We start from the raw sequence: 27,586 nt of genomic DNA on the forward strand, positions 1-27,586 counted from the left end.
TTTTTCAAAGACAAAGTTAGCATTTTATTTTTCTATTCCTGACACTCAAATTCAGAGGGTGAAAAGATAATAGAACATAATCAAAATTAACATACAAACACAATTCAAGAACATTTAACCAACTACTATAGCTGTTCTTTGTAAAACACATGAAGGTAAACAGAAATGGCTTTATAAATTATGCTTAACAATCTGTATGTACTGTAAAACAATTGTTAAAATTCACACCTAAGGTGCTAGTGCAAGCAGTGGTGTACAAAAGTGCAAATAAGTTTAGGATGGAAAACTTATCACCAACTTACCGATGCAACATCTCTGCATTCAGCCCAACACGTAAGGCCTCACCGTAGGAAACACTGACCACTTTGAAACTAACTTGTCTATACACTCACCCTGAGTGCTCTGGCCTTCTTAGCACAGCAGCTGATTATGAATTCATGTTTGGAGCAGCACTGGAGAATACAGAAACCCACACGAAGTTGGCTATTTAAATGTGAATGGAACCTTACGTTTGATAAAGAAAACATTTCTGAAGATTTACATGTCAAGAAATGTAGGGTTCATTCCCCTCTACCCTCCAAAATATTTAAAACTACAATGAAATATAATCCTCCCACTTAAAGTGCATGTTAAAAAAGGATTCATCCACGCCAAAAGTAATTTTGCCCACACAAACACCTTTCCCATTTTTCTGCCCTCAAAGATAAATCGGAGTGGGGAAACATTCCTGAAAACAGAGTTTACTTTGGATGACTTTGTTTACTTTGGATTGCAATTACAAGCGTGTCAAAACCCTGGCCACTGGTATTAAATAAACTTGCTATTTAGTGTTCTAAATAATGACAAAAAGTAGTGGTTCACAACTGCATCGTCAGTATTCTGGAGACTTCCATCACACTCAGGTGTGGGGTAGAGGCTGGTTGAGGGGTTCAGAAATGGAAACAGTTTTAACAAAGTCCCAATCATTTACACAGAGGCACAGTCATATTCAAGAGCCAGTTCTTTTCTCGTTAAAAATATGGACTTGCACTTCAAAAGGAGATGAGCAGTAAGGGGAATAACTAGGGACATCAGCATGTAGCTTTGAGAATTTAGTCTTTAAGAACTGTTTTCTGAACCCTCAAAAGAAAAAAGGCTTATAGAAAATGCTTTCATTCCCTATTTTAATTATGAAATTCTTATTTTTTCATGCATAAGAGATTTTTTGGAAGCATCAATAACTTAGCTTAAAATGAGCTGAAAATGACCTGAAGAGTAAAGTGGAAATAAAATGAACACAGCATATTTTGGGAGACTTCTTTTTAGCTGGTCAAGACTTACTTGCTAAAAAGTACCTGTGAACTTAAATCATGAAGTCATATAAGACACAAGATTGAAATATCACCTTGAGTTACATACCATATACAGTTTTCAAAACTGAAATTCTCAGATCATGTCAATTAGAAGTAAATAAACTGTTTTTGATGGTGAAATTGTGACATGCTGGGTTCTGATTGTGGCTGATGGATTGTTTTGCAGAAGACAGGGAACACTTAATAGCCATTGCCCTATTTTAATGATTTACAAATAGTTTACAAGCTGAAGTGCACTAGAGAAGTGTGAGTCAGCTTGAAACTGAAACAGTGTTCTGCTGATATGCTGTAAAGCACAGAAAATTTATTTTATGTACACAAGCACACAAAACATGAAATATAGACCTATGCAGGCAATATCTGAATTCATACATCTTTGGCACTCAAAGATACTGGATTAACTAAGCCAATTAGAAATAATATTTTTGCATATGTTTTAGAAAATATCTATGCTACATTTTTTAATGCTATAATCTTCATTTTAAGATTTCACTGAAATAAAAATAAATTTGAGTTATCAGTTTAACCAGTTTTCTAAATTATAATTCACAAGTCATTAGAGTGATTGAAATAGGTGTGGAATTATTAAGAATTTTTTTAAAAATGTAAAAGTAAGCTGAGACCTTACATTCAATGTATTTTGTTTTAGGGACACACCTAGTGGTGGTCAGGTCTTACTCCTGGCTCTGTGCTCAGGGTCGCACCTGGTGGGGCTTGGGGGGCCATATAGGGTTCTGGAGAATGAACCTGGTTAACTGTGTGTGAGGCAAAGGCCCTACCTGCTGTACTCTTTGTCCCTCCCACGCCCCCCCCCCCCCCATCTAGAGGAACCAGTTCACTTCCCCCTTTATGCCACATTATTTATGACATAAATAATTAACTATCTAGCCATACAGTAAGTAATTTAGGAAATACAAGAAAGGCATGTCTCTGTTGGTAGTAAGAAAGATGACAACAGCGGGAAGCAATTCCTTTTATAATAAAGATTAGTTCTTTATCAGGATGTTAGAAATGAGCAGTTCAAACCTATCTGGCAGAGTAAACCAATAGGCTGCTGTGTCATATCTGACTTTTCCTATGGTGCGACTGATATTTCTAAGCAGGAAAGAAGTACTTGTTTTTCTTTAGAAGGAATCTGAAAGTGAAATAACCAAATTCCTAAAACTAACTATCATGAGAAATGACCCTGTTGGCTTAACTAAGTGGCAATTTCTTCTAGTTCCTTGTATGTTACAGTGATTACATCAGAAAGAACTGTGATGGCTCTGATTGGTCAGAAAAATACTACATTTGATATTAAAGTAATTGATGGAATTGACAGTTTATTCTTGATAAAACTGGGTAAAATTGACAAAACAGGCTTGATTTATAACCTAGAGAGGAAATCTTACACTGAGAGTCTTTAAAAATACACATTTGGCACATTCATTTTACTTTACTAATTATGAGAGTCTCAGATGGGGGGACAGGAAGGAGGGAGAAGTTAATTTCTTTGGAAATTAAAATGCTTTAAAAAGCTCACTAAAATTGTATTAGGAAGTCCTATCAATGAGGCTTGCAGACACTATCACACAGCAAGCATTGTAAGACAAAAGCCTTTGGGCAATAAAGCAAGAGCTAGCTGATAGCAACTGAGATAAAAAAGGAAACTACAAGTTTTTTTTTGTATCAAGAAATAACATATGCCAAAGAATATGAAAGAGTGAACAGCGGCAGAATCCCTACACACCTTGGGGCTAACGAAGCAGGGGTAGTTTCTGTTTCCTTAGACGTGAAGAACTCCACAATGACAGCCTGTTGCTCACCCATTGGAGAACCTAAATGCACGGAGACCAACGCCTTCATGTAAAGAGGCAGATTACCAAACAGAGCACCAAAAAGACTCCTTCACAGTTTCACAACTGCAATAGAGCTCGAGCATCTATCAAACAAAAGCCAGCGTCATGCTATAACAGCAGATGTGCTGTTCTTTAGAAAATGCAGATCCTATAGAGTGGCAGGGATTCTGTCCACTCTAGTAAAGACTGGCACTGATAGAAAAAAAAAAAAGACGTGATTCAAAGAGAAATGTGTGATAAGGAACAACCAAACAAAACTGACCCAGTAAATGCAAAAGCCTCAAGGGATTTAAACATTATTCTAAATATTCTGAAGTAATCTCCTTTCCCAGCAATCCCCTCAAATGCATTAATAATTATTTCAGATTTCAGAACATACTAGCGAGGTAACAAACATTAAATAAAACATTTGCCCAGTAAGAATGCCAGATATTAGTTTGTTTTATTGCATGAAGTTTGCATATGAAAAAATGTTATTGACAACTGTAAGGCATCATGCAATGATCAATAAGCTGATTATGAACTGTACAGTTAAGTGGACATATAATCTAAAATTTAAAAACTAGTTCCAAAAAAGTACATAAAAAATTTAACATGATGAGCTTTTAAATATGGTTTATATTTGTAATTTCATGTTAAAAAGTGCTTCAAGTGTACTGCTGGAAATTTACTCTTTATAAATGGCGCCGGGGGTAATGTCAGATTACAAACTGTAAAAACGAATTATTTTTATGGAATTAGAAAGCTAACATTGTCATAGTCAAACTTCTTTGAATCAGTTTTCAATTCTCACTCAAATTAAGTTGATATATTATTAATAATCTAAAAAACATCTGTTTTCTAACCAACAAAAGTCTATTGAATTCAAGTTATGCATGTTGAGTGATCAAATCTCTGAGTAGGCCTGAATGGCGAGACCTGGAGTTGATGGGAATGGAGGTTAATCGATGTACTGTGCCATCCAGCGGAAACCTTCTCCGTAACCTTGCCTTTTGAGCACACTGCACATGAAAACTTCTAAGGGCCGGGCATTCAGTTCTTTCAAAGACACACTGCCCTAGAAGGAAAGACAGACATCATGTTGTGTGGCTCCCTTGAGAAATGTGGGCTCCCACCCCCACCCCCACCAGGTGAAATTGCAACTTAGCTCAGAACAAAGGGTGGTTGTGATAAAGCCAAGACTTTTTGGCATCCCAAACCCCTTAACACACAAAATAGCTCCTTATTTATTTATTTTTCCTTTTTGGGTCACACCCGGCAATGCACAGGGGTAATTACTCCTGGCTCTGCACTCAGGAATGACTCCTGGCAGTGCTAAGGGGACCATATGGAATGCTGGGATTCGAACCGGGTTGGCCGCGTGAAGGCAAACGCCCTACCCACTGTGCTATCGCTCCAGCCCCTCCTTTTTACTTTTTTTTTTTTGGCTTTTTGGGTCACACCTGGCGATGCACAGGGGTTACTCCTGGCTCTGCACTCAGGAGTTACTCCTGGCAGTGCTTAGGGGACCATATGGGATGCTGGGAATCAAACCCGGGTTGGCCGCGTGCAAGGCAAATGCCCTACCCGCTGTGCTATTGCTCCAGCCCCTTTACTTTTTTTTTTAAAGACAAGATGTCCACTTTGTGGGAAAGAGGTGAGCTTGTGAAGCATGCAGAAATACAAGCTTCAATTTAGAAAAATCTCAAGTCACCTGAACTGACTTCACTACAATCAGTACCTTTTTTTGTGTAGGTTTATAAGACAATTCCGAAAATGACTGTGGAGTGGACATACTGGAAAAAAAGCCATAAGTCCTGGCCCCAAACACACACGCACACACACATGTATGCATGCATGCACAGACCAAATTGTGACTCAGCAGTCAAGTGCTTGCCTTGCATGTGTGAGGTCCTGTGTCTGATTACTGGCACCTCACCCTCAATGCCCAAATAAAATCCACAACACAAACCAAAAGTCTACCTTATTGAATATATCTGACATGAAAATTTTATGGGTAGACCATGGTTCCTTTTTTCCCCCCCTTCCCAAACTGTGCAGGGTCCCAGGGCAGCTCTTCCTCCATGTGGGGTGGATAGGTTAGTGCTCGGAACAGTGAAACAGAGCAGCTGGGATGGGCAGACCCATGGGCCAACAGAGCTTCACCCAGAAAGAAGGGCGTAGGGGTCCATGTGGTATTGGGGAGCAAAGTTGGGGCTTCATGCATGACAGACACATGTTCCATCCACCTGGTCCCTACTTACTTTCTTTCACTGTTGACATGGGAATTTGCAATACTAAGCTGCTGTCCCCAAATATGTCTTCATTAAAAATGAATGTTAAAGCTTATTTAAAGGCCAGGGATATTCAAAGGGCTAAAGTGCAGGCTTTGCATGTGGGAGGTCTGAGTTTTATCTCTGCTACCTGCACGGCCCCCCAAACATCAAGTATGGCCCCAAAACGAAAAACAAAACACAAAAAAGCTTAGCTATAAAATATATGTTTATATAATTTTTAAAAATACTATACCAAAATTTACACTTTATTTATTGGGTGTTTTTTTTTTTTAGGGAGGTCACACCCAGCAATGCTCAGGGGTAATTACTCCTGTCCCTGTGCTCAGATATTACTCCTGGCAGTGCTGGGAAGCCATATGGAATATCAGGGATTGAACCTGGGACTGCAGCATACAAGGCAAATGCCCTAACCTGCTGTACTATTGCTTGTTCTAGCACCTTACATTTTAACTGTGGAAATGTAATGCTTAAATATTGAACTAGGGGGTCCTGAGCAAGAGTACAGAAGGTAGGGTGTTTGCCTCACATGTGGCCAACCGGTTTTGATCTCCAGCATCCCATATGGTCCCCTGAGCACCACCAGAAGTAATTTCTGAGTGTAGAGCCAGGAGTAACCCATGAGCATCTTCGGATGTGACCCAAAAAGCCAAAAAGTACACACACACACACACACACACACAGAGTGAACTAGGGGCTTATCTCTACAGTCTAACACTTGCACCAAGGAAAGATATGTAAGTGGTAGAAAAAAACTGAGAACATTAAAACAAGACCTTTGAGCCAAAGCAATAGTACAGTGGGTAGGACATTTGCCTTGTACGTGGCCAACCCAGGTTTGATACCCGCACCTCATATGGTTCCCCGAGCACCTCCAGAAATAATTCCTGAGTGTAGAGCCAGGAAACCCCTGAGCACTGCCATGTGTGACCCAAAAACCAAAAACAAGAAAACAAGACCCTTAGGATTAGAGTGATAGCACGGCAGTTGCCTTGCACATAGCTGACCTGGGTTCAATCTCAAGCACTTGTTATGGTCCTGAGTGCAGAGCCAGAAGTAAGCCCTGAGGACTACTGGGTGTGCCCCCACACCCCCCGCCAAAAGTGGAAGTTTTTCTCTAAGAAAAAAGTAGACTTCTATAGTGGAAAAACAATCACTTAAAGACATTTGTGGGGCCAGAGCGATAGTACAGTAGGGAGGGTGTTTGTCTTGAATGTGGCCAAACCGGGTTCAATCCCCAGCATCCCATATGGTCCCCGAGCACTGCCAGGAGTAATTCCTGAGTGCAGAGCCAAGAATACCCTTGAGCATCACTGGGTGTGACCCGAAAGGGAAAAATAAATTGTTTAGGACCAGAGAGATAGTACAGGAAGTAGAGTGCCTTGCACATGGTGAGCTCAGGTTCCATCCATGGCACCCACTATGGTCCCTCAAGCAGAAAACTAGGAGTAAGCCCTGAGTATTACCAGATATGGTTCAAAACAAACCAAAACCCTGTTGAATGAAATACAACTTGTCAAAAAAGTTGTTTTCTGGGGGCCAAGAGATAGTCCAGTGGGTCACTGCTTCGCATGTGCCAGACACAGGTTCGATTGCTGGCACCCCTATACAGTTCCCTGAGCCCTGCTAGGAGTAATCCCTGAGTACAGAGCCAGGAGCAAGCTATGAGCAGAGCCTGGTGTGGCCTAAACACTGGGGTAAAAAAAGTTGTTTACTTACTTTTCCTGTTGTCTGACCATATAAACCAAACATCTCTCGTAACCTCTCTTCGCTGATGGCTTCAGGTCTGTCAATTTTATTCCCAAGAATCAGGATAGGCACATTAGCAATGGTTTCATCTGTCATTAGGGACTGAAAACAAAAGACAAGCTGTTGGTGGGAAAATCATCTAAAAGTCCTATTTTGACAACTTAGGAAATGCGCATCAATTCCCTACAGTATCATATCAGTTTTGCAAATTTTCTTTGGTAAATTCAGACCTCATATAGTGATCTCAGTGAAACCCTAAGCTCAGTTCTTTCTGGGCTTCTGTAAATGCTCTTATGTGCCAGTGAGATTTTACAACTGAAGCAACACCCGAGAGGTGGGCAGACCTGGTTTTCTTTAGGTTCTTCTCCTAAGTGGTGAGATCTTAGAGAAATAAGCCTCACTGAGGCACACAGAGGATTTAGAATAGTCGTGACTGCCTTGTGGAATTAGAGAATTTCCTGGCAGAGAGTAGGAACTCAGGAATTTCCTGGGACTAACCAGTCCAGAATCTACTTGGATGTTCCCACATGAAGACATACTTGTTTGCCTGCTCTAGACAGAGGCCATCTGCAGGCAAAGCCCTGACCTGCTTTACCTGTGCTCCCAGATCTGACACTGGCCTGGGACAGGGAAGGAGAGTTGGCTACACACAGCCCGCTCACTCCTGCTAGTGGGAAAAGACAGCACATTCTATTTCCAGGTTCTGAACAACTCCCAAAGAAACTGGCATCCTAGATTTACCACATACTAAAGAGCAAGCTGGTACCGGGATGTAGGAAATATCCCGGCAGGGCACATCCAAAGAGCAAGTCCCTCCAGGTTTCAGGAAGGAAGCCTGTGCGAATACCTGTTAGAAGCTCTCTTTAGCCTATGCTGCTCCTCCACATCCTGAGGAGCGTTATCACTGAGCTCCACAAATTGTTAGGAGTCATGTCAAGACAGAAAAGCTGCAGTCGGATAACCACACCTGCAGTGCATTTCCTTAGGATTACTGGTGGGACTGAATTATGCGTAGTTTCCATTATTTAACTTACATCAAGTTCTTCTTTTGATTCGAGCAGCCTTTCATGGTCTGCACAATCCACCAGAAATACAATACCATTGATAGCAGGAAGGTAGTTTTTCCACACTCTTCGAGCTAAAAACAGAAGTTAGATTTTATTTACTGGTCAGATGGTTTGATGCAAAAGTGGGGAACCTCTGTTCGGTCAACTGCTATTTGTATATCTGTAACTTCATTCATGAGCCATACAATATAGGGAGACTACCTTGGGCAGCTGACAAGAAGCATAAGCATCTGTCCTGTCAGGGGCCGGACTTCGTGCCACGGGCCTTATATGGCTCTCTCCTGGTTTAATGGAAGAATCCAATAAGATAATCTCATCCAATAAGATACCCTTCAGCTGCTGCTACTTAGTCAAGTGAAACTTTTATTTAAGTGTTGCCAAGTCCTTTTCAGAAGAAATTATAGCTTGATTTGTGGGGGAAATGAAATACTTTATATTTGCTGCTGATAAAGAGTGATAAAACATTAAGTCCACTAGAGGACAAAAAAACAATATAAAGGATTTTTTTTCTCTTCTTGTAGCAAAGAGGGTGTAGCTGAGAGAAGTCCCAGATGGAGTGTCATTCTGAGCAAAAGTACAAAAACAGGAGACCACCAAGAGAGTCTGGTTCAATTAGAGAATGAGATGGGAGGATAGTGGGAAACACAGAGAAGAAAAGCAAACTGGGATCAGGGCATAAGAGAATGCCAGGTTGATGAGCTTGGCCTTTATTTTATGGCTAGTAATTTAGCTACGGAAGATTTTTAATATGGGGCAGTAACATTTAGCAAGTGAGCAGTGGGGCTGGAGCGATAAAGAGGGGAGCGTGTTTGCCTTGCATGCAGCTGACTCGTGTTCAATCCCCGGTATCCCATATGGTCCCCTGAGCACTGGCAGGAGTGATTCCTGAGTGCAGAGTCAGGAGTAACCCCCTGAACATCACCAGGTGTGACCCAAAAAGCCTAACTAAATAAAACAAGTGAGCAGTGAATCAGATCAGAGAACAGAGGCTAACTTGTACTCGGCTTTACTAACAAAAGTGATTCTGAGGGGCTGGAGCGATAGTACAGTGGATAGGGCGTTTGCCTTGCATGCGGCCAACCCAGGTTCAATTCCCAAAATCCCATATAGTCCCCCAAGCACTGCCAGGACTAATTACTGAGTGCAAAGCCAGGAGAAACTCCTGTGCATCCCTGGGTGTGATGCAAAAAGAAAAAAAAAAGTGATCCTGAAATACTAACCAAGAGTATCACAGAAAGCACCTTTGCTTTGAATAATTTATCTTTGAGTAATAAATCCTAACTTTAAGTCTATTCTAGCCTTCCTTGATTATAGTGAGATTTCACGCACTGGAACACAATGGTCACATTTTTATTGTTTACATACAAGCAAATGGATGGGTGGAGCTGGGGACATTGGTGCACTGGTGGTGGGAAATGTATCTGGTGAACGGAGGGTGTTGGAACATTATATGACTGAAACCTAATCATGAACAACATTGTAGCTGTGTATCTCACTGTGATTCCATTTAAAAAATTAATTAAAAAATAAATAAATACAAGCAATTAACAGAGTCTTACCTTGAACATGTCCACCCAGATCAAAAGTTGTAAAGGTCATGCCAGCAATGGTTAGTTCTTCTGAAGCTAAATAACACAACAAAATAAAAAGCAACAAAATAAGAAATAAAGAGTACACTCGTGGTATATATTTAGTCTGATGTACCCAATAACTAATGAGAATCAAATATTTAAGGGACAAAGTTCATTGTTATTGGATTATTCCATATTGACAATATAAACCAGGAAATGATAATATTCTAGTTTTCATTACCTACCATATATCTAACATGTTTTTATTTTGCCTATTGAAAATGTCATCTATAATATAAACTTATTTGCAACAAATTCAATGAAGTACTCCAGTCTAAAATTTTATCATGTAATTCTTCTGAAATGATACAAAAATGTTTTTTCCTGTGATAAAGTTTAAAGGATTTGTTTTTCTTTTCTTGGGAATTACAGTTCAGTAATTGGGTTAGCTATTGCCAATATCTGAAAATAGCTGTAGGAGATAATTTTTTTCCAGTTTCTAATCATTTACAAAAGGGGAATAACTGTTACTCCTTCATGAACTAGAGCAGATGTCCTCTGCAGTTACAATGAAAGTTCAGTGTAATTGTTAACTCTTCAGTAGTACTCAGGTTAAAAAATATCCTGCAAAGGACCAGAGTTGGAGCTCAGTAGGAAAACACATGCTTTGCAGTCCTGGATTTGATCCCAGTACTGCAGCAAAAAACCCAAATATGTCGGTAGATTGCCAAATTGAAGACTATAGTATAATTTGTGTCCAAAGCCATTATAGGAAAAAGATAATACTCAGAAGTACCTTTGGTTACAATGCCCAAACACTCCCTGACTTATAAAAGAAATTCAAATTTGATTAAAATAAAGACACTGTTAACCACCCCAGAAAGTCTCCTCTTGGCACTTTTCAGTCAATGCCTGCTCTACTTCCAGAATCCCTACTTTCTCTCATGGGAGTTCTATCAGCACATTAGTTTTGCCTGTTCCACAAATATGATATGATACCACGTAAGGGCAACATATATAATATGCACTGGTATTTAGCTGTATTCATTCTTCTTTCTTGTTGAGTAAAATTCCGCTGTTTACTCTTTTTTGGATGGACATCTGAGCCAGCTTTTAGCTATTACAGATAAAGTAGTATAAACATAATTGTATAAGGATTTTAGTAAACATGTTTTCATTTCTTCTGGATAGAAAACCTAGAACTGGAGTTATAGATCATAGGGCACTTTTTTTTTCCATCTATGTTTTTACTAACTGTAGAATGTAATAGGAATGAGTGTAAGCTGAAGGCATATTTGTGCCACTGGTCTACTCCTAGTATTGAAAACTAGGACTGACAAAATGTAGATGCTCATAACTATTTAATAAAAGGAGAGCAACATCAAAACAACATTAAAACATGACTTACACCTACTATAAGACCACTCTGTAATCTTACATTTCTGCTGTTTTTGCAGACAATTTTATATACTCAATTTTACCATACCACTCTTTAACAGTACTGTTCTTATATTAGACTCTTATTTGCCAATTCCCACTCTCTTCTCCTAATATAAAAAGAGATTTATCAATGAAATCTCCCTTTTCCACTTTCTCTAACAATTTTAGATAATACTAATAACATGAATAGATAAAAATAGTTTTATGTTTTGTTTTGTCTTTTTACTTTTTTTAATATTCACCAAACAAAACAATTATCCTATGATCTACTTTTTGGTATAATTCTTGATTTTATACTCATGAAAGCCACACTCTTTTCATAATGTGAATTTTCTTGCCTGTAAACTTCTTGTCTACTTGATTTATAGTTTTTCCAACAATTGACATAAAGTCATAAGAATTTGTAAGTTAAATTTCTATTTCTAAGATTGCATTCATCTGGGGAACATAAAGTAAGAAAATAGGAGACTAACACCCAAGAATGACCGAGATTAGTACCAGGAATTTTGCTCCATGGCTTGGAGGCCAGCCATACATGCTGGGGGAAAGGGAGCTCAGATAGAGAAGGGAGCACCAAATCAAGGGTGTTGGGAGGATCCTCCCAGGATGAGAGAAGCATGCTGAAAGCAGACTATAGACCAAACATGACTGCCACTCAATGCCTCTCTTGCAAAACACAACACCCAAAAGGAGAGAGAGAACAGAGGGGAATGCCCTGCCACAGAGGCAGGGTGGGATGGGGGATGAGGGGTGGGAGGGATACTGGGATCCGTGGGGGTGGGAAATGGGCACTAGTGGAGGGATGGGTATTTGATCATTGTATAATTCAAACCCAAGCACAAAATTTGTAAGTCTACAACTGTACCTCATGGTGTCTCACTAATAAAAATTTTTTAAAAAATTTTCTATTTCTAATAACTGTGACTTTAACATTATCTTTTTCAAAGAGCATGTATTACAACTCTGCATAAAGGATGATTATGTATTAAGTCATTTATATAGTCATTATCAATGTCTTGCGGGCGGGTCTTAAAGCACAGTAAATTATTTTTGTGACTGTTTTTAAACTATCTTTAACTATTTCAGTATAGAGCGATAGCACAGCGGGTAGGGCATTTGCCTTGCATGTGGCCGACCCAGCTAACCCAGGTACAGTTCTTCCACCCCTCTCAGAGAGCCCAGCAAGCTACTGAGAGTATCTCGCCCGCACCGCAGAGCCTGGCAAGCTACCCGTTACGTATTCGATATGCCAAACACAGTCTCACAATGAAGACGTTACTGGGCCTGCTCAAGCAAATCGATGAACAACAGGAGGACAGTGCTACAGTGCTACTCTATTTCTGTGAATAATTTTATAGTCTTCATTATATTTTGTTGAAGTTGTTAGGGGAAAAAATAGCTAATCATCATTAAGCAGCAAAGTACAAGACGACATTTGTCCATGGAATTAATGATTAAAATTGGGGCGCTGGAGAGATAATATGGAGGGCAGGGCATTTGTCTTGCAAGGTGTTGGTAGCCTGGTTTGATCTCCACAATTGTATCCTCCAGTGGCTTATGGTCCCTCTCAAACCGCTCACCAGCACCGCCAGAAGTGGCCCCTAGGTTCATCCAGGTGTAGCCTCCCAAAAAGAGCAAAATATATTTTGAAAAAAGTTCAAGTTGCATAGGGACCAGAGAGATAGTATAGTGGGTAGAGCATTTGCACATGACAAATCCGGGTCCTAGGTTCAATCCCCCACATCCCATGTGGTCCCTAGAGCACCAGAAGTAATACTTGAATGCAGAGCCAGGAGTGCTCACTGAGCAACACTGGGTGTGTGGCCCAAAAGCAAACAAGTAAAAAAACCTTTAGGTTAAGTAAACTAATGATGAATGGTAACTTTTTTCACAACCAAGGCAGCATCTGCTTGGACAGAACCTTTTTAATGCTTTTGAGTTGGAGAAGGAAGTACTAATAAAAATATGAGTAGATGGCTTTGCTTCAGAGACCTATAAATAAATCTCAAAAAAGATCAAAAGCTGCAATTAAGCTCGGATCTGCACATGGCTAAACAGACTGGGGTAAATCGGAAGGGAACGGGTTGGCCTGGGGCCCGCCCAAGCAGAGCCCCCAGCAGCCGCTTGCTTCCACAATCCAAAATCGCTGCCATACCTCCAGCCTGACTCCACTGTCTCAGGACAAACCTCACCAAAATATAGTATGCTGAAAATTCGGGTATGCAGGTTTTGTGACTGAAATCTCCACACTTTCTCGGGATTGGGATGGGCTACCTCCCCAACCTCCTTGTACTTCTGGAAGCCTTAGCAGTCACATCCACACCTCAAAGTGGCCACCCAATTAAAAAGCTACTCCAGCAATACTGTCCTGATGAAAATACTGAATGCCCTGAACAAACACCATGTCCTCTTGGCACCTGTATTGCAAACCACAAAGCAGAAAAGGAAAAGGAGCAAGAAGGAAAGTGCCTCCCATAGAGGGAGGCTGGAAGTGGGAGGTGGGGTGTTGGGGGATGGTGGTAGGAAAATGGTACTTTGGTGGTGGGAAATGTACAGTGGTGGAGGGATGGGTGCGGGATCATTGTATGGCTGAAATCCAACTATGAACAGTTTTGTAATGGTCTATCCCACGGATATTCAATTAAAAAAATGGAGTTCATGCCCAATTCAATCAGCATAATCAATGGCTGAATAAACAACACAGTAGTCCTACATTAAAAAAAATATTAGTAGAGCATTGAGGAGTGGCTCAAGTGGCAGAGTACATGGATTGCAAAAATGAGACCCTGGGTTCAATCCTTAACAGTGAAAAACCCCTTCCTCCCTACACTGCTAAGAGTGGTCCCGCCAATCATAACTATACCCCCCTCCCCGCAATTCATCAGTAGGGCTGGGAATATGGTTTGTCATAGAGAGTATGTCTGACATGGTCAAACTCTGGGTTTGACCCCAATGAAAAAATATATTGGTTATATATTGGGGCCCAGAGAGATAATACTTTGTGAGTAAGGTGCTTACTTTGCACGTGGCCAACCTGGATTCGATCTCCGGCATGCTCTTCGGTCCCCTAAGCACCATTAGGAGTGCTTCTGAGTGCAGAGCCAGGAGTAACCTCTGAGAATCACAAGATGATGTTCCCCCCTTCCCACCAAAAGACGCTATATATATATTATCAGATATGTATCAAGATATATATCTATTACCTGGGAGCTGGACCACCTATTATTTTTCTATTTTGATACATTATATGGAGGAACATACTTACTAGGATGTAATGTTGGAACATGCTGTCCAAGTCTGTCATCTTTTAGCATGTGTAGCAATGTTGTTTTTCCTGCGTTATCCAATCCAAGAAATACCAATTTACCAGTTTTCTTATATAACCCTGCAGAGTAAAATATGATTAGTCAAAATATCTGATAAGATCATTCAAATAAAATGAAGGAAGTGTGTTTGGGTCGCACCTAGAGGTGCTCAAGAGTGACCCCTGGTGGTGTTCAGTGGGCCATATATGGTCCCAGGACTGAACCAGGGTCTTAGCCACTGCAGCTATATGCAAGGCAAGGGCCCTACCTCCTGTACGATCTCTCTGAGCCAGTCCTTTGGATTTTAATATTTTATACATTTACCAGAATCAAGTTGGATTTTGAAGGGCAATTTTAAATCTATTCTTATTTTGTATCTCAAATCATTATAAAAACAGGGCTGCAGCAATAGAGTCCGTTAAAGTTCAGAGTTTGTTAAAGTATTTATCCCACATCTCACCAATCCCAGCTGGAATTGCCGGCACCACATATGGTCCCCTAAGCACCTCCAGGGGACATACCTGAGCGAGGCCCCAGAACACTTGGTGTGGCCGAACACCCCCCCCGCCCCTCAAACGTAGAAACAAACTTTGCCCCATTCAATAGAAAGCGTGTGTTACCTATGCTTATCTGCAATGCCAAATTGTTTAGATAAAAATTTAATGACATAATATGCATTATTGAGTCATATTTTCATTGCCCTAAAATTTCCCTGGGCTCTCCCAATTTACCATCTCCACATCCACCCCATACCCAGTAGCAAACACTGACATCTTTTTTTCCATCCTCATATTTTTGCGTTCCCAGAATATCATGGAGTAGAATTCATATACTTTTCAGACTGGATCTTTTTTAATAGGCACTTGAAAAAAATTTAAAATAATAAGCACTTGGGGTTCCTTAGTGTCTTTTCATGACTTGATAGATCATTTAGTTTTCAGTGCAAAATAATATTCTATTGTCTAGAAGTACCAGTTAATCTATTCATCTGTTGAAGACCATCTAGATTGCTTTCAAATTGTGACATTTATGAACAAAGCTGCTACAAACAACAGTGTGCAGATCTTTGGTTAGATGTGTTTCAACTACTCTGGAGAAATACTAAGGAATATGATGCTGGATTGTACAGTAAGACTGTTTAGTACTATTTTAAAAAAAGCAAATGGAGTGGGGGTAGCGGAGTGATAGTACAGCAGGTAGGGTGCTGGCCTTGTATGTAGTTGTCCTGAATTCAATCCGTAGCTCCCCTTATGGTTCCTCGAGCCCACTGGGAATGATCCCTGAGTAGAGAGTCAGGAGTAAGCCCTGAGCAATGCTGAATAAAGGTAAGGTAAAGGTAAAGGCCCTCCCGTTGATCGTCGATTTGCTCGAGCGGGCCCAGTAACGTCTCCATTGGAGACTTTGTTGTTACTGTATCTGGCATATCGAATACTCTCGGTAGCTTGCCGGGCTCTCCGAGAGGGGTGGAGGAATCGAACTCGGGTCGGCCATGTTGGCCGCTTGTAAGGCGAACGCCCTACCCGTTGTGCTATCGCTCCAGCCACCCCCAAACAAAACAACAACAAAAATAGCAAACTGAGTCAGGGGTTCGAAGGGCTGGTGTGCACGCTTTGTGGAGAGGCATGGAGGGTGTACTGCCAGTTGCCAGGTTCCACCTTACATCACACTATTTCTGAATAACATGCTGGGAGCAGCCCCTGAACACTGTACAGGTGAGGTGTTTTTGTTTAAAAACAAAACCGAAATCCCACTGTCTTCCAAAATAGTTCTACCATCTTAAAGTCTCAATAGTAATGTATGAGAATGCTTGTCACTCCACATCCTCAAGGCATATGTGACTGTTAATAGGAGCAATATATATATACATATATATATACACATACACACACACATATATGAATAGGCTCTAGACAAGTACTTCTATAAAAATAAAACTAATTGGGATTACTGGGATAACAACAAAGAACAAAGTGCCGAAATTACCTAAAAATTGTAGCACACTGCTGAAACCACTGTAAATCCAGTCAAATATGAAGGACATATCCAAATCTTACAGGGTCTGGAATAAAAAAAAGTGTTTTGAATTTAGTAATCATCATTAAACAACTTTGAGTATATAATCCTATGGACAATCTTACTACACAGATTTAAACACTTTTCTAGGGTGAGCTAACTTGATCTATATTGATGCATTTAAAACCAAAATGCCATTAAATCATACTAAGTAGATGAGGCTGTACAGTGGGTAGGGTGCTTGCTTTACATGCAGCTGACCTGGGTTTGATCCCTGGCGCCGTGGGTGGTCCCCCAAGCCTACTAGGGGTGGTCCCTGAGCACAGAGTCAGGAATAAGACCTACACACTGAGTGTGGCCCAAAACAAAGAAAAATATCAAGTAGAGACCCATCTTTCCTCATCAAAGTGCATACATGAAAAAGATTTATGAAAGTCAAGTCTAGAAAAGATTGGGGAAAAGAGGAAATGTTAATGACAATAAAATTAACACAAATATTTTTAAACCTATCTGATAAAAATGTATCTGTTAGCATTTGAACAAAGAATTCTACTTTTTTTGTTTTGTTTTTGGGTCACACCAGGTGATGCACAGGGGTTACTCCTGGATCGTGAACTCTGGAATTACTCCTGGAGGTGCTCAGGGAACCATAATGGATGCTGGGAATCGAATCCGGGTTGGCCGCGTGCAAGGCAAACGCCCTACTAGCTGTACTATCTCTCCAGCCCCAAGAATTCTACTTTTTAAAAAATCCCTGGCTTCCCTTCAAGTCCATGTTCTCCCTGAACACGTCTCACTTGCTTTCTCCGGCTCCTGTTTACTGGCTCTTTCAGAGCTCCTGTTCTCTCTTCTTTCCTTTTACCTATTTCCTTTCCTCTCCCCTAATATTTTTCTGAATTTGTTCAATAAAAGCTACCCTGTTCCACTAAAAAGTAAACAATTCCTAAATATAGAAAAGATAAACATATAAAGACATTATTGAAGTATACTTAGTCCAGAGAGATAGTACAAAGGGAGTTAAGGAACTTGCCTTGCAAATGACACCGGTTCAGTACCCAGTACTGCATGGTCCCCAGGCACTGCCTGGAGTGACTCCAAAGCACAGAGGCAGGAGCAGTCCCCAAGCACCACTGTATATGGCTCCAATTCCCCAACTCAAAGAAGTGTTAAGTATTGGATCGGGCCAGAGAGAGTACAGCAGTGTAGGGCACGTGCCTTGCATGCAACTGTCTTGAACTTGATCCGTGGCACATCATACGGTCCTCTGAGTCCAACAGGAGTAAGCCCTAAGCATTGTCAGGTGTGTCCCAAAAGTGTGTCCAACAAAATATCAGAGGGCTAAGGAGGTAACTCAGTGTACTGAGCATATACTTTTCATACAGGAGACCCAGGTTTGATCCATGGCACTGTAAGGTCCCCTGAGTATTGCCAGGAGTGACCTGCAAGCACCACCAGGTATAGCCAAACAAAAACATTAGAAAATTAAGTTAAACAACCTGGAGAGATAAAACAGAGGGTAAGGCACTTGCCTTGCTTGTGGCCAACCAGAGTTTGATCTCTGACACGTTTTGGTCCCCTAAGCTCTGTCTGGTATGATATCTGAGCACAGAGCCCAGAGTAAGCCCTGAGTATTGCTAGGTATGGCCCCCAAACAAAAACAAAAAATAAACTAAAAGTATACATGGCCTACAGAGTATTTACCAAACCCTTCTTGGAATTAAGGGGAAGAGAAAGAAGGAAATTCATGGATATTAAGTTCCCAAGTCTGACTATACCTATGTAGGGGGAAAAACTATATAATAGGTAGGAAATGTATCATTAGTAAATATTTTTAAAACTCCCTTCCCTAAACCACAAGAGAAATTGTAGCATATAGGGGCTGGAAAGTTAGGATGTTTACTTTGCACGCAGACAATCTGGGTTTGATCCCTAGGACCATATATGATCCCCAAGCTCTGTCAGGAGTGAAGGAATGATCTCTAAACACAAAGTCAGAAGTAAACCCTGAGCACCATCAGGTGTGGACCCCCTCCCACCCCCCCTCCCCAAATTGTAGAGTATAAACTCATGTGTCAGGGCTGGAGCAATAGTACAGTGGGTAAGGTGAATGCCTTGTACAGGTCAACCCTGGTTTGATCACCAGCACCACATATGGTCCCCCAAGCACTAACAGGAGTGATTCCTGAGCAAAGAGGCAGGAGTAAATCCTGAGCACCGCCAAAAAACAAATTTAAAAAGTTATTTGTCACTCAATGGACATTTGGAGCAATAAATGATCCAAATGCAACAACGGATTTTATAAGCTAGCATTTCTCAACCAGGGAGCCATATCTACCCCTTCCCCCCATCTCTCAGAGGCCCCTAAGATATTCTCAGGGGGGCACAGGAAGGAAACAAGGTTGGAAGGGGGCCACAGTTGGGAAAAGGTTAAGAAACACTGGGTGAGACCCTAAGACATCAAGTTGTAAGCTATCCAATCTAGGTCCGTGTAATCATATTCTCTGGCATTTCTACGATGATAAAAACTAAAATGCTTCATGATGCATTCTCAGACTGAATCCCTGGTATTTAGTGACATATGGGTATAGCTCAGTTCAGTATTTACATGACTTGTGTTTAATAAAGGGGGATAAAGCCTCTTGAGAAAAGAAAGGCCATATATACAGGAATAACTTGGGGGGTATTTTTTCAAATAAAGTTATTTTCTAGAGCTGAACAAAACCTAAACCCAGGTGCTGGAGAGCTAGAACAGGATTAAACACTTTCCCTGCCTGTGGCCAACCCTGGTTCAATTCTCATATGGCGCAACATACAGCCCGCTGAGCATTGTCAAGAGTGATGGCTGAGTACCGCTGGGTTTGGCCAAATCTCCTGTATCCCAATTAACATTAGGAAGGTTAGAGAGACAGTTCAAGAGAATGAGTACCTGCTTTTCAGCAGAAGACCCTGGGTTTGATCCCTAGAGCCAGAAAAAAAAAGTGAGAAGTATACTGGCTTGTTTTCTTGTTCTTTCAAGCCCGTGCTCTCTCTTACAATCACTTTATCTCTCCTATCTCTAAGTTTCTTTCCACAAAACTTTTGCTTCACACACACACCAAAAGTTTAAACAGTATATTATCTAGGATGCTAACAACTTACACTATAGTTTCAAGACATACAGACACAAAGAAAATTTTTGCCATATTCTAAATTATAAGCTACTAGTGGAATAATAAAAGAACATAAATACAAAATAATGCATTAGGAAGAAGTATGGCATGCTTACAAATGCATTTTACGCTAAATATATATATATATACACATATATATAAAAAAAAAGAAAACCAGTCCTGCTTGTCTCTACATCCAAAGTCTTAGTTCCATAGTTTTAGAGAGGCAACCAGAAGCAGTGAAGGAAAAGGTTCTGGGATGATATTTAGCCTGAATCATGATAATTTCTTTGTTAGCCAAAAAATAATAAAGAGCATTCCACTGTAGAAGTGTGCAACTGGATTCAATGAAAAGGGTTAACTGGGGTTGGAGAAACAGCAGTGGGTAAGGTGCTTGTCTTGCACATGTCCCCTCTAGGTTTGATCTCCCAAGACCCACTGGCCAAAGCTAGGAGTAAATCCTGAGCACCTACAGGTATGTCCCAAGAACAAACAATAAAAACAAAGGTATTGTTATGTGAAGGAATGAGGATCAGACACTGTAAACTGAGAAATAAAATCACAGGAGCTAATTATCGGAGGCAGGAGCCAGAATGGTAAGACAAATCTGAGACTACCTTCAGGTATTTGGTTTTCATGATATACGAATATAAATAATACTGAGTAAGCCTTCCAATTTAATAAAACAAAATCCAAACAAAATATGGAAGTAATAATTTTGAAGCCCTATAGCATTAAGGTCTAGAGCAGAAGTGTCTAAACTTATTTGGCCTACTGCCCTTCTGGGTCAACAGAGCCTGGAAAGCTCCCCATGGCGTATCCTGATATGCCAAAAACAGGAACAAGAAGTCTCACGAAGGAGACATTACCAATGCCCGCTCGAGCAAATCAATGAACAACAGAGGAGGACAGTGCTACAGTACAGTGCTACCCTTCTGGGTGCTTTTGTTTTCTGGGGTGTGTGTGGGGAGGGGGGGGGCTGTCACACCCAGTGGTGCTCAGGGCTTACTCCTGGCTCTGTGCTCAGGAATGACTCCTGGTAGGACTTGAAGAACCATAGGCAGTTCAGTTGACTGAACCTGCGTGGGCCGTGTGTGTAAGTGCCCTAAGTACTGCACTATCAAAAACTCAGAACAAAAACAAAAAACAAACACCTTATCCCCACCCCTCCCTGACAAAAGATCTCAGTGAAATTATAATTAACATTTCCTTTTATGTTTGGGTTCTGATTTAGGTGGACAGAGAGCCAGCACCATGACCAGGGAGTCCTCTGGCAAGTATGTGAGTGTAAGTCACCACAGGGACTCCTGGCAAGCACCACGCTCTCAACTGTAGATCTCAAGTAACAGCGCTAGCTCAGCGGACAGAGCAAGAGCTCAACATACGTTGCATGTGGGAGGCGTGGGTTTGATCCCCAGCACCACCTGATCCCAAGCACAGAGATGGGAGTAACCCCAGCACAGGAGCCAAATATGACCCATCAAAAAACAAAACAGTTTGACTTCAGGTAAGCACATGCAAGCACTGCAACAAAAGGAGGGCAGAGCCTGCTGTATGCCATGGCTGACTATGTGAGTGGCCTGACTCTGACCCCAGGGAGCACTGTGGCCAGTAGTGTGTGCAACCTCTGGTCACCACAATACCACAACACAGGGAAAGGGGAGGAGCAGAATTTTTAGAAAGGAAAAAGGAACCAATGAATGGACTCTAGGACTGGAAATACAGTGGGAATTAAGGAAAAAAGTAGCCACATCAAAAAGACAGTTGCAAAAACGTCAAGACTGGCTTTGGTGACAGGAGATTTAATTGTTTTTGTTTGGTTTTGGGGCCACAACTGCTGATGCTCAGGGGTTACTCCTGCCTCCTCACTCAGAAATTATATACAGATGACCAGAATTGATCCAGGGTCAATACAGTGCATACGGTGCACGGGTTAACCTACACGGTCCACTCTCTAGCCCCAGAGATAATCTGTCGAGAATAGTGGAAGAATAGTACAGAAAAGCCTCTAGTCAGTACTTAAAGAATCATGGAGATTGGCTCTGCTGTTTTAACTATGTGACCTTGAAAGGCACAAGTGGGGCTGAGGGTGTGACTTAGTGGTAGAGCACATACCCCCCCGGGTGAGGCCCTAGGTTCAATCTTAGGCACACGAATAAATACATACATAAATTAAATGTGCCATAGAAGCATTTAATAGTACCTGGTTCTCTTATTATTGATAAGTAAATGGGGCAGGATTTAAATAGCGACAATAAGAGAAGATGATTCCTCTTTTCAAACTTTTCTGAAAATGGAAAATATTCTTTAAAAAGGGACGGGCTGAACATACTGTTAATAAGCTGAAGAGATGGAATGAGAGCAAGGAAAAGATTAAGGATAGAGAAAGAGAAGGAATTAACTCCAAGGGGCAAAGTCTCCAGAGGAGTCTGAATGGAGAGAACATTTCTCCCTCTAAGTTCAGAGAGCCAGGAAATGTTTAGTGTAGGTAGCAGAGCCTGATTCCAAATAGTATGTGCAAGCAGAGAAGTTCTTAGAAGCAGAGTAAGAGGCAGAATAGTGGGCCTGAGAGATAATTCAGTGGTTGAAGCACCTGCCTTGCACACAGCTGACCCCAGTTCTGCATATATTTCCTTAAGCCTAAGCACAGCTGGGTGTGCACACACCCCTCCTCCATCACCCCCAAAAAGTATAGAAGCAGACTAACAGAGCCAGGAGGTGGAGAGCAGGGGTTCAGCATGTTCCTTGCAAACACGTGGTTCTGAGTTCAAATGTCTGTCTCCCAAGAGTCAGGTATGATTGGGTAGCCTTGTTGTCTGAACCTGCTACCTGTGATCTTTGGCTTGGCAAATGATCTCTGGTTGCCATAGCTGTGTGTAAGCACGGGAACAGAACCCCTAGCACACATTAAAACTAAAAAGATATGCATACATCATGGCCAGAAAGCCAGTGTGTGAGCTCCACAGCAAGCCCCAAAGAGCATCAAGACTTGTATAACTCAACTAAGAGAGCAAGCCCTAGAGAGCATTACCACTAAGAGTGCAAACATCAGTGAGCACTGCAGCTGAGTATGTGAGCACCACAACCTGATGTGACCACTGGCAAGCACCACAGCTGAAAACTAATATACACATCAATACCACAGCCAGGCATGTGTGCAAAGCTATCAAGACGTGGGAAGGAGGAATACAATTTTAATTAAAATAAAATACTGATGGATAGAGCAGCAGCTAGGGCTGTTTCAGAGAGATAGTACAGTACAAAGCCAAGAGTCAGCCCTGAGCACCAGTTATTGGGTGGGTCCCCAAAACAAACAACAACCATAAAAACAAAAGAAGAACTTCAGGCTGAGTAGATACAGTATAAATATAGTAGGATTTAAAAAAAACAAAAACACCAAAAAAAAAACTGGAAAAATAGGGGCCTGAGTGATAGTACCGCAGATAGGGTGTTTACCTTGCGTGTGGTCGACGGTTCAATTCCCACCACCCTGAGCCCACCAGGAGTGATCCCGGAGTACAGCCAGGTGCGGCCCCAAAACAAAAAACCTGGGGAAATAGGAAAAAGATCTTTAGTAGAAAAGGAGGTACAGATGCAGTAAAAAGTATCAGAGAAGTGAATAGTGTGCCAGAAGATGCCAGCAAAATGTAGACGAATGTGGGAATTCAAAAATAGAAGAGATGAGGCCAGAGAAAGCTCAATAGGCTGAGCACGGACTTTGTACACTGACGGCCCAGGTTCATGCCCAGAAACAACACGATCCAAGCACTGCTGGGTGTGTCTGCCCAAAAAATAGTCAAGAAAGGACCAATGGAGGCAAATTCTTGAGGCCTGGCTCTGAGGCGGAAAGCTAAAGAGAACTGGAGGTAGCAGTTAGCACACACTGCACATCACAGTGTACAGAGGGTATAGGGATGGGAGAGAGAGGCTTGTCTGACCTGAGTCTGATCCCTGGCACCACAGGCACCACAGCTATGCCAGCAGTGATCCCTGAGGACAGAGCCAGAAGTCCAGAGCACTGCCAGGTGCCCCTCTACCCTCACAAAACAAGAACCGACTGCATAGGCTATAGAAAATACCTGGGCCGGAGCCCTAGTACAGTAGGTAGGGCATCTGTCTTGCACGCGGCCGACCCGATTCAATCCCCAGCATTTCATAGGTCCCCCAAGCACCGCCTACCAGTAGTAATTTCTGAGTGCAGAGCCAGGGTAACCCCTAAGCATCACCAGGATGGAAAGGGCATTTGCTTTGCACGTGTCCGACCCTGGTTTGATCCCAGCACTTGTACAAATGGTCTCTGGAGCCTTGCCAGGAGTGATCCCTAGGCACTACCTGGTGTGGTTCAAAACAAATGACAAAGTCCTTGATGGGGAAGACTTGGTAGATGTGGGGCCATGAGGGCTAATGGAGAGTAGCATGGGAAAAGCCATTAAAGAAGGAATTCCTGTATAAGGAAGAAATTTGTAAAATCTGTCTCAAAAGAAATAATCTAATAATACAGTATACTAGGTAAACTATGCTTTAGGAAACAGTGACATCATTACAGTTCTACAAAGTTGTATTTTCTAAGAATCTTAAGACAAGCTACTAGTTGTTAGGCATTTTAAAGTAGAGATAAAAATGCCCAACCTTAGAATATGTTATTTAGCCACAAACAGATACCTGAGCTCTGAAAATAGGTTACACAACACCACGGACACCCTATTAAGGCATGTGAAGAGCCAAAGGTCAAAAATAAGAAACCTATACACGTCAGCAGATTTATTTATTGCATGAACACCAAGCAGGAAAAGTCCAAATGCAGATTTGCAGATTAGAAAAGTGATCTCTCAAGTAACATGAAAATCAGTGCAAAGGGTATAATGGAACAAGACCTCTCAGATTACACGTCATTCTTAAAGCCTTCTCCCACTTATAGGAAATGTTCAGAAAGGCAAAACTTTAGTAAGTTAGTGATTGACAGGGGTGGAGTAGGGGAATCTGGGAGAACTGCTCATAAGAACTGGGGATTTGTTTTTTTATGTTCTGAAATTAGTTGCAAAATATTGCAAACATACTAAAAATACTAAATCATAAATTTTACAAGGTCAATGTGATAAGCGAATTATTGTTCAATAAAACTATTGTAAAAAATTAAAGGTAAAACTGAAAAAAATGGCACATTTACCATGAACTTATATATAATCAAGCAGAACTATTTAGGTATGACCGTTTAAAAGTACACCCAGAGATCAGAGCAATATAGCAGGTAGGGTCTTTGTCTTACAAGCAGCCAATCTGGGTTTGAATTCTAGGCACCCATAAGGTCCCCTGAGCCCCACCAGGAATACTTCCTGAGCACAGAGCCAGGAGTAAACCCTGAGCATGCTGGATGTGGCCCAAAAACAAGAAACAAAACAAACCACATATATATGCCAAAAGATCAGTAGCTAAATTAGGAATTAAGTATCTCTCTCAAATTCCATTAGGACTATTAATAGAAAACCAAACTGCTTGGCCATGTTTTATAGAATCTCAACAAGGTCCTGTGCTATACTAAGGATAGACAGTAGCAATGTTGAATGCTTCAAGACAAAGCTGCTTTCTTTACAGATATCCTCCCCTAACATTGTTAGATTTTCTTTACATAGCCTTCTAGGTTTTGAAACAGTGACACAAACTAAAAAAAAATATTATATAAATTCTGAGCAATGGAACAAGAACTTTCCTTTGGTTCCTGCTATCAACAAAAAGAATAAACTGGTGGCTGGGGAGTTGCACTGAAGAGACTGTACAGTGGGGAGGGCGCTTACCCACTTGCCCTGCGTTCTGCTGATCAAGGTTGGACCCAGCACCCAACATGGTGCTGCCGCCCCACTAGGAGTGATTCCCTGAACACAGAGACAGATGGAAGCCCTGAGTTCTGCTCCGGGTGGCCCCCCCCAAAAAAAAACAAACAAAAAACCCCTCAAGTTTCACTTAAGGGAAGGGAAAACAAAACAAGTAATTACAAAAACAGTTCTTTCAGGGGCTGGAGGGGTAGGGAGGGGTCTAGCATTCCATAAGGTTCCCCCAAGCTCTGGCTGGAGTAACCCCTGAGAATTGCTGGGTGTAGGCCCCTCACCACCCAAAAATTGTTTCAGTACTGAGTTTGCATATGCTGAATTAAGGGACAAAATAGACATAAGCCACACCAAAGCCAATCCTTAACATATTTTTGAAACTGTTCTAAAAGTTACACACAAAGCTTTTCCATACTGTTATTTTAAAACTATTTGCTTGGTAACGTCTTGCTGAGAAATAATGTCAATGAGTTTTGTCAAGAGTACTTAAAAGATAAGAATGGAGGAAAAAAAATGAATCACTGATTTGTAAAGCTTCAAATGAGTAGGCAGTGATTTTCAGTTATACTATCCTAATCTTTTGTTTCAATTCCTGCTTTAATTACAAGGTTAAAATGTTTCTTGTTTCACTTATATTGACAATGCTGCTCTAACATTTCTAAAATGAAGCTGACACCTTCCTTTTTTTGCAAACTAAGAAAATGCCAGTGAACTAAATTCAAATAACAAACGAATGCACGTCCAGTAAAATAGTAGATACATACATTGTTTTGATATATCAGCAACACCAATTGACAAATTACAAATCCCCTGCATCTGTAAACCAGAGGCAGGTGATACTCCGGTGTTCCTTAGGCGGGCTGCCGAATGCATATTAGTTCCTAAATGTTCCTTTCTCTCGTTTACTTTGCGGCAACTTACTGCCAAAAGGTACTTTGTTTTGTTCTGGAGCCACCGCAGGCGGTGCTAAGGGCTTACTCCTGGCCCCTACTCTGCAGACCATGTAGGCTGCCGGGGGTCAAACCCGAGGGTTGCCGCGTCCAGGCACGCGCTCTCCCGGCTATCCTGTGGCTCTGGCTCGCCAACTGGTTACTTTTAACCCCGCTGGAGTTAAACAGCCTCGGGAGTACAAACACGCGGTTAAAACAGATCTTCAGAACATACAAGCACTATTTTGGTTTCATCTTTTCGGGTGGAAATAACTCCCTCGCCGCAGATGGCTCCTAAGAAATACCCCCCAATTCCCGCCGAGTTTGGTTCTCCGGTATGAGGTTTTGTTGTTGTTGTTGTTGTTGTTGTTGTTGTTTTTTAAAGCTCTTACCAACACAAGAAAATCTAGGAACAGGTTTGTACATCATCACAGTTTCACCCAATGGTGCATCCCCCCGCAGTCAACTGGGAGTCGGGCTCCGGCGAAACGCTCGGCAGCGCGCGACAAGGACGCTCCGCGGGGCCCGCGGGGCCGACAGGGAGCGTCCGGGGCCGTCGGGGCCCGCCGGCGCCCGCACTCCCGAGCCCCGGGCACCGGCCCGCCACGGCCCGCCTGCAGCTCCGAGTCCCCTCGGCCTTCTCCAGAAGTGCCCCTTCGCCTGCCCGCGCGGCTGTCACGCCCAGGGGATCCCTGGAGCGGGCACCGCGACCCAGGACGGGCGCCCGTCCCCGCCCGCGCCGCCCGCGCCGGGGAGAAAACCGGGAGCGCCTCCGCGGGCGAACCGGGGCCGCCGGCGTGCCGGGCGCACGGGCAGCCACTCACCTGCCACGGGCGAGAACGCAAAGCGCAGCTCAGCGTCGGCGCCACAGCCCCGGAGACACGACCACAAAGCGCGATGGCTGCCACGACCCGACTCTCAGCGGCTCCTTCCGGGCAGGCGGTGCCTCAGCCCCGACGGTCCGCGCGCCGCGGCGCCGCGCGACACAGTTCCGCCTCCCCACTGTTCCGCCCCGGAGGTGGTTTTTTTTTTTTTTTTTTTTCCTCCAGCTGACCTGGTCTTCCAGACTCCAACCTTC

General features: G+C 42.1%; 1 protein-coding gene across 1 annotated transcript; it reads right to left on the reverse strand.

The window, feature by feature from the left end:
- On the reverse strand, positions 1 to 27,472 carry SAR1B (secretion associated Ras related GTPase 1B). Its single transcript, XM_056124498.1, has 7 exons — positions 27,333 to 27,472; positions 16,579 to 16,654; positions 14,556 to 14,675; positions 9,839 to 9,904; positions 8,247 to 8,350; positions 7,183 to 7,314; positions 1 to 4,247 (listed from the first exon to the last, which is right to left on the reverse strand). Exons 2-7 carry the CDS (start codon positions 16,634 to 16,636, stop codon positions 4,131 to 4,133), a joined length of 597 nt encoding a protein of 198 aa, XP_055980473.1. The 5' UTR covers positions 16,637 to 16,654; positions 27,333 to 27,472; the 3' UTR covers positions 1 to 4,130.
- Between the last annotated feature and the right edge of the window lie 114 nt (positions 27,473 to 27,586).

The sequence above is a fragment of the Sorex fumeus genome, unplaced genomic scaffold, assembly GCF_029834395.1.
Source record: "Sorex fumeus unplaced genomic scaffold, SorFum_2.1 ptg000051l, whole genome shotgun sequence".
NCBI classification, from domain to species: domain Eukaryota; kingdom Metazoa; phylum Chordata; class Mammalia; order Eulipotyphla; family Soricidae; genus Sorex; species Sorex fumeus.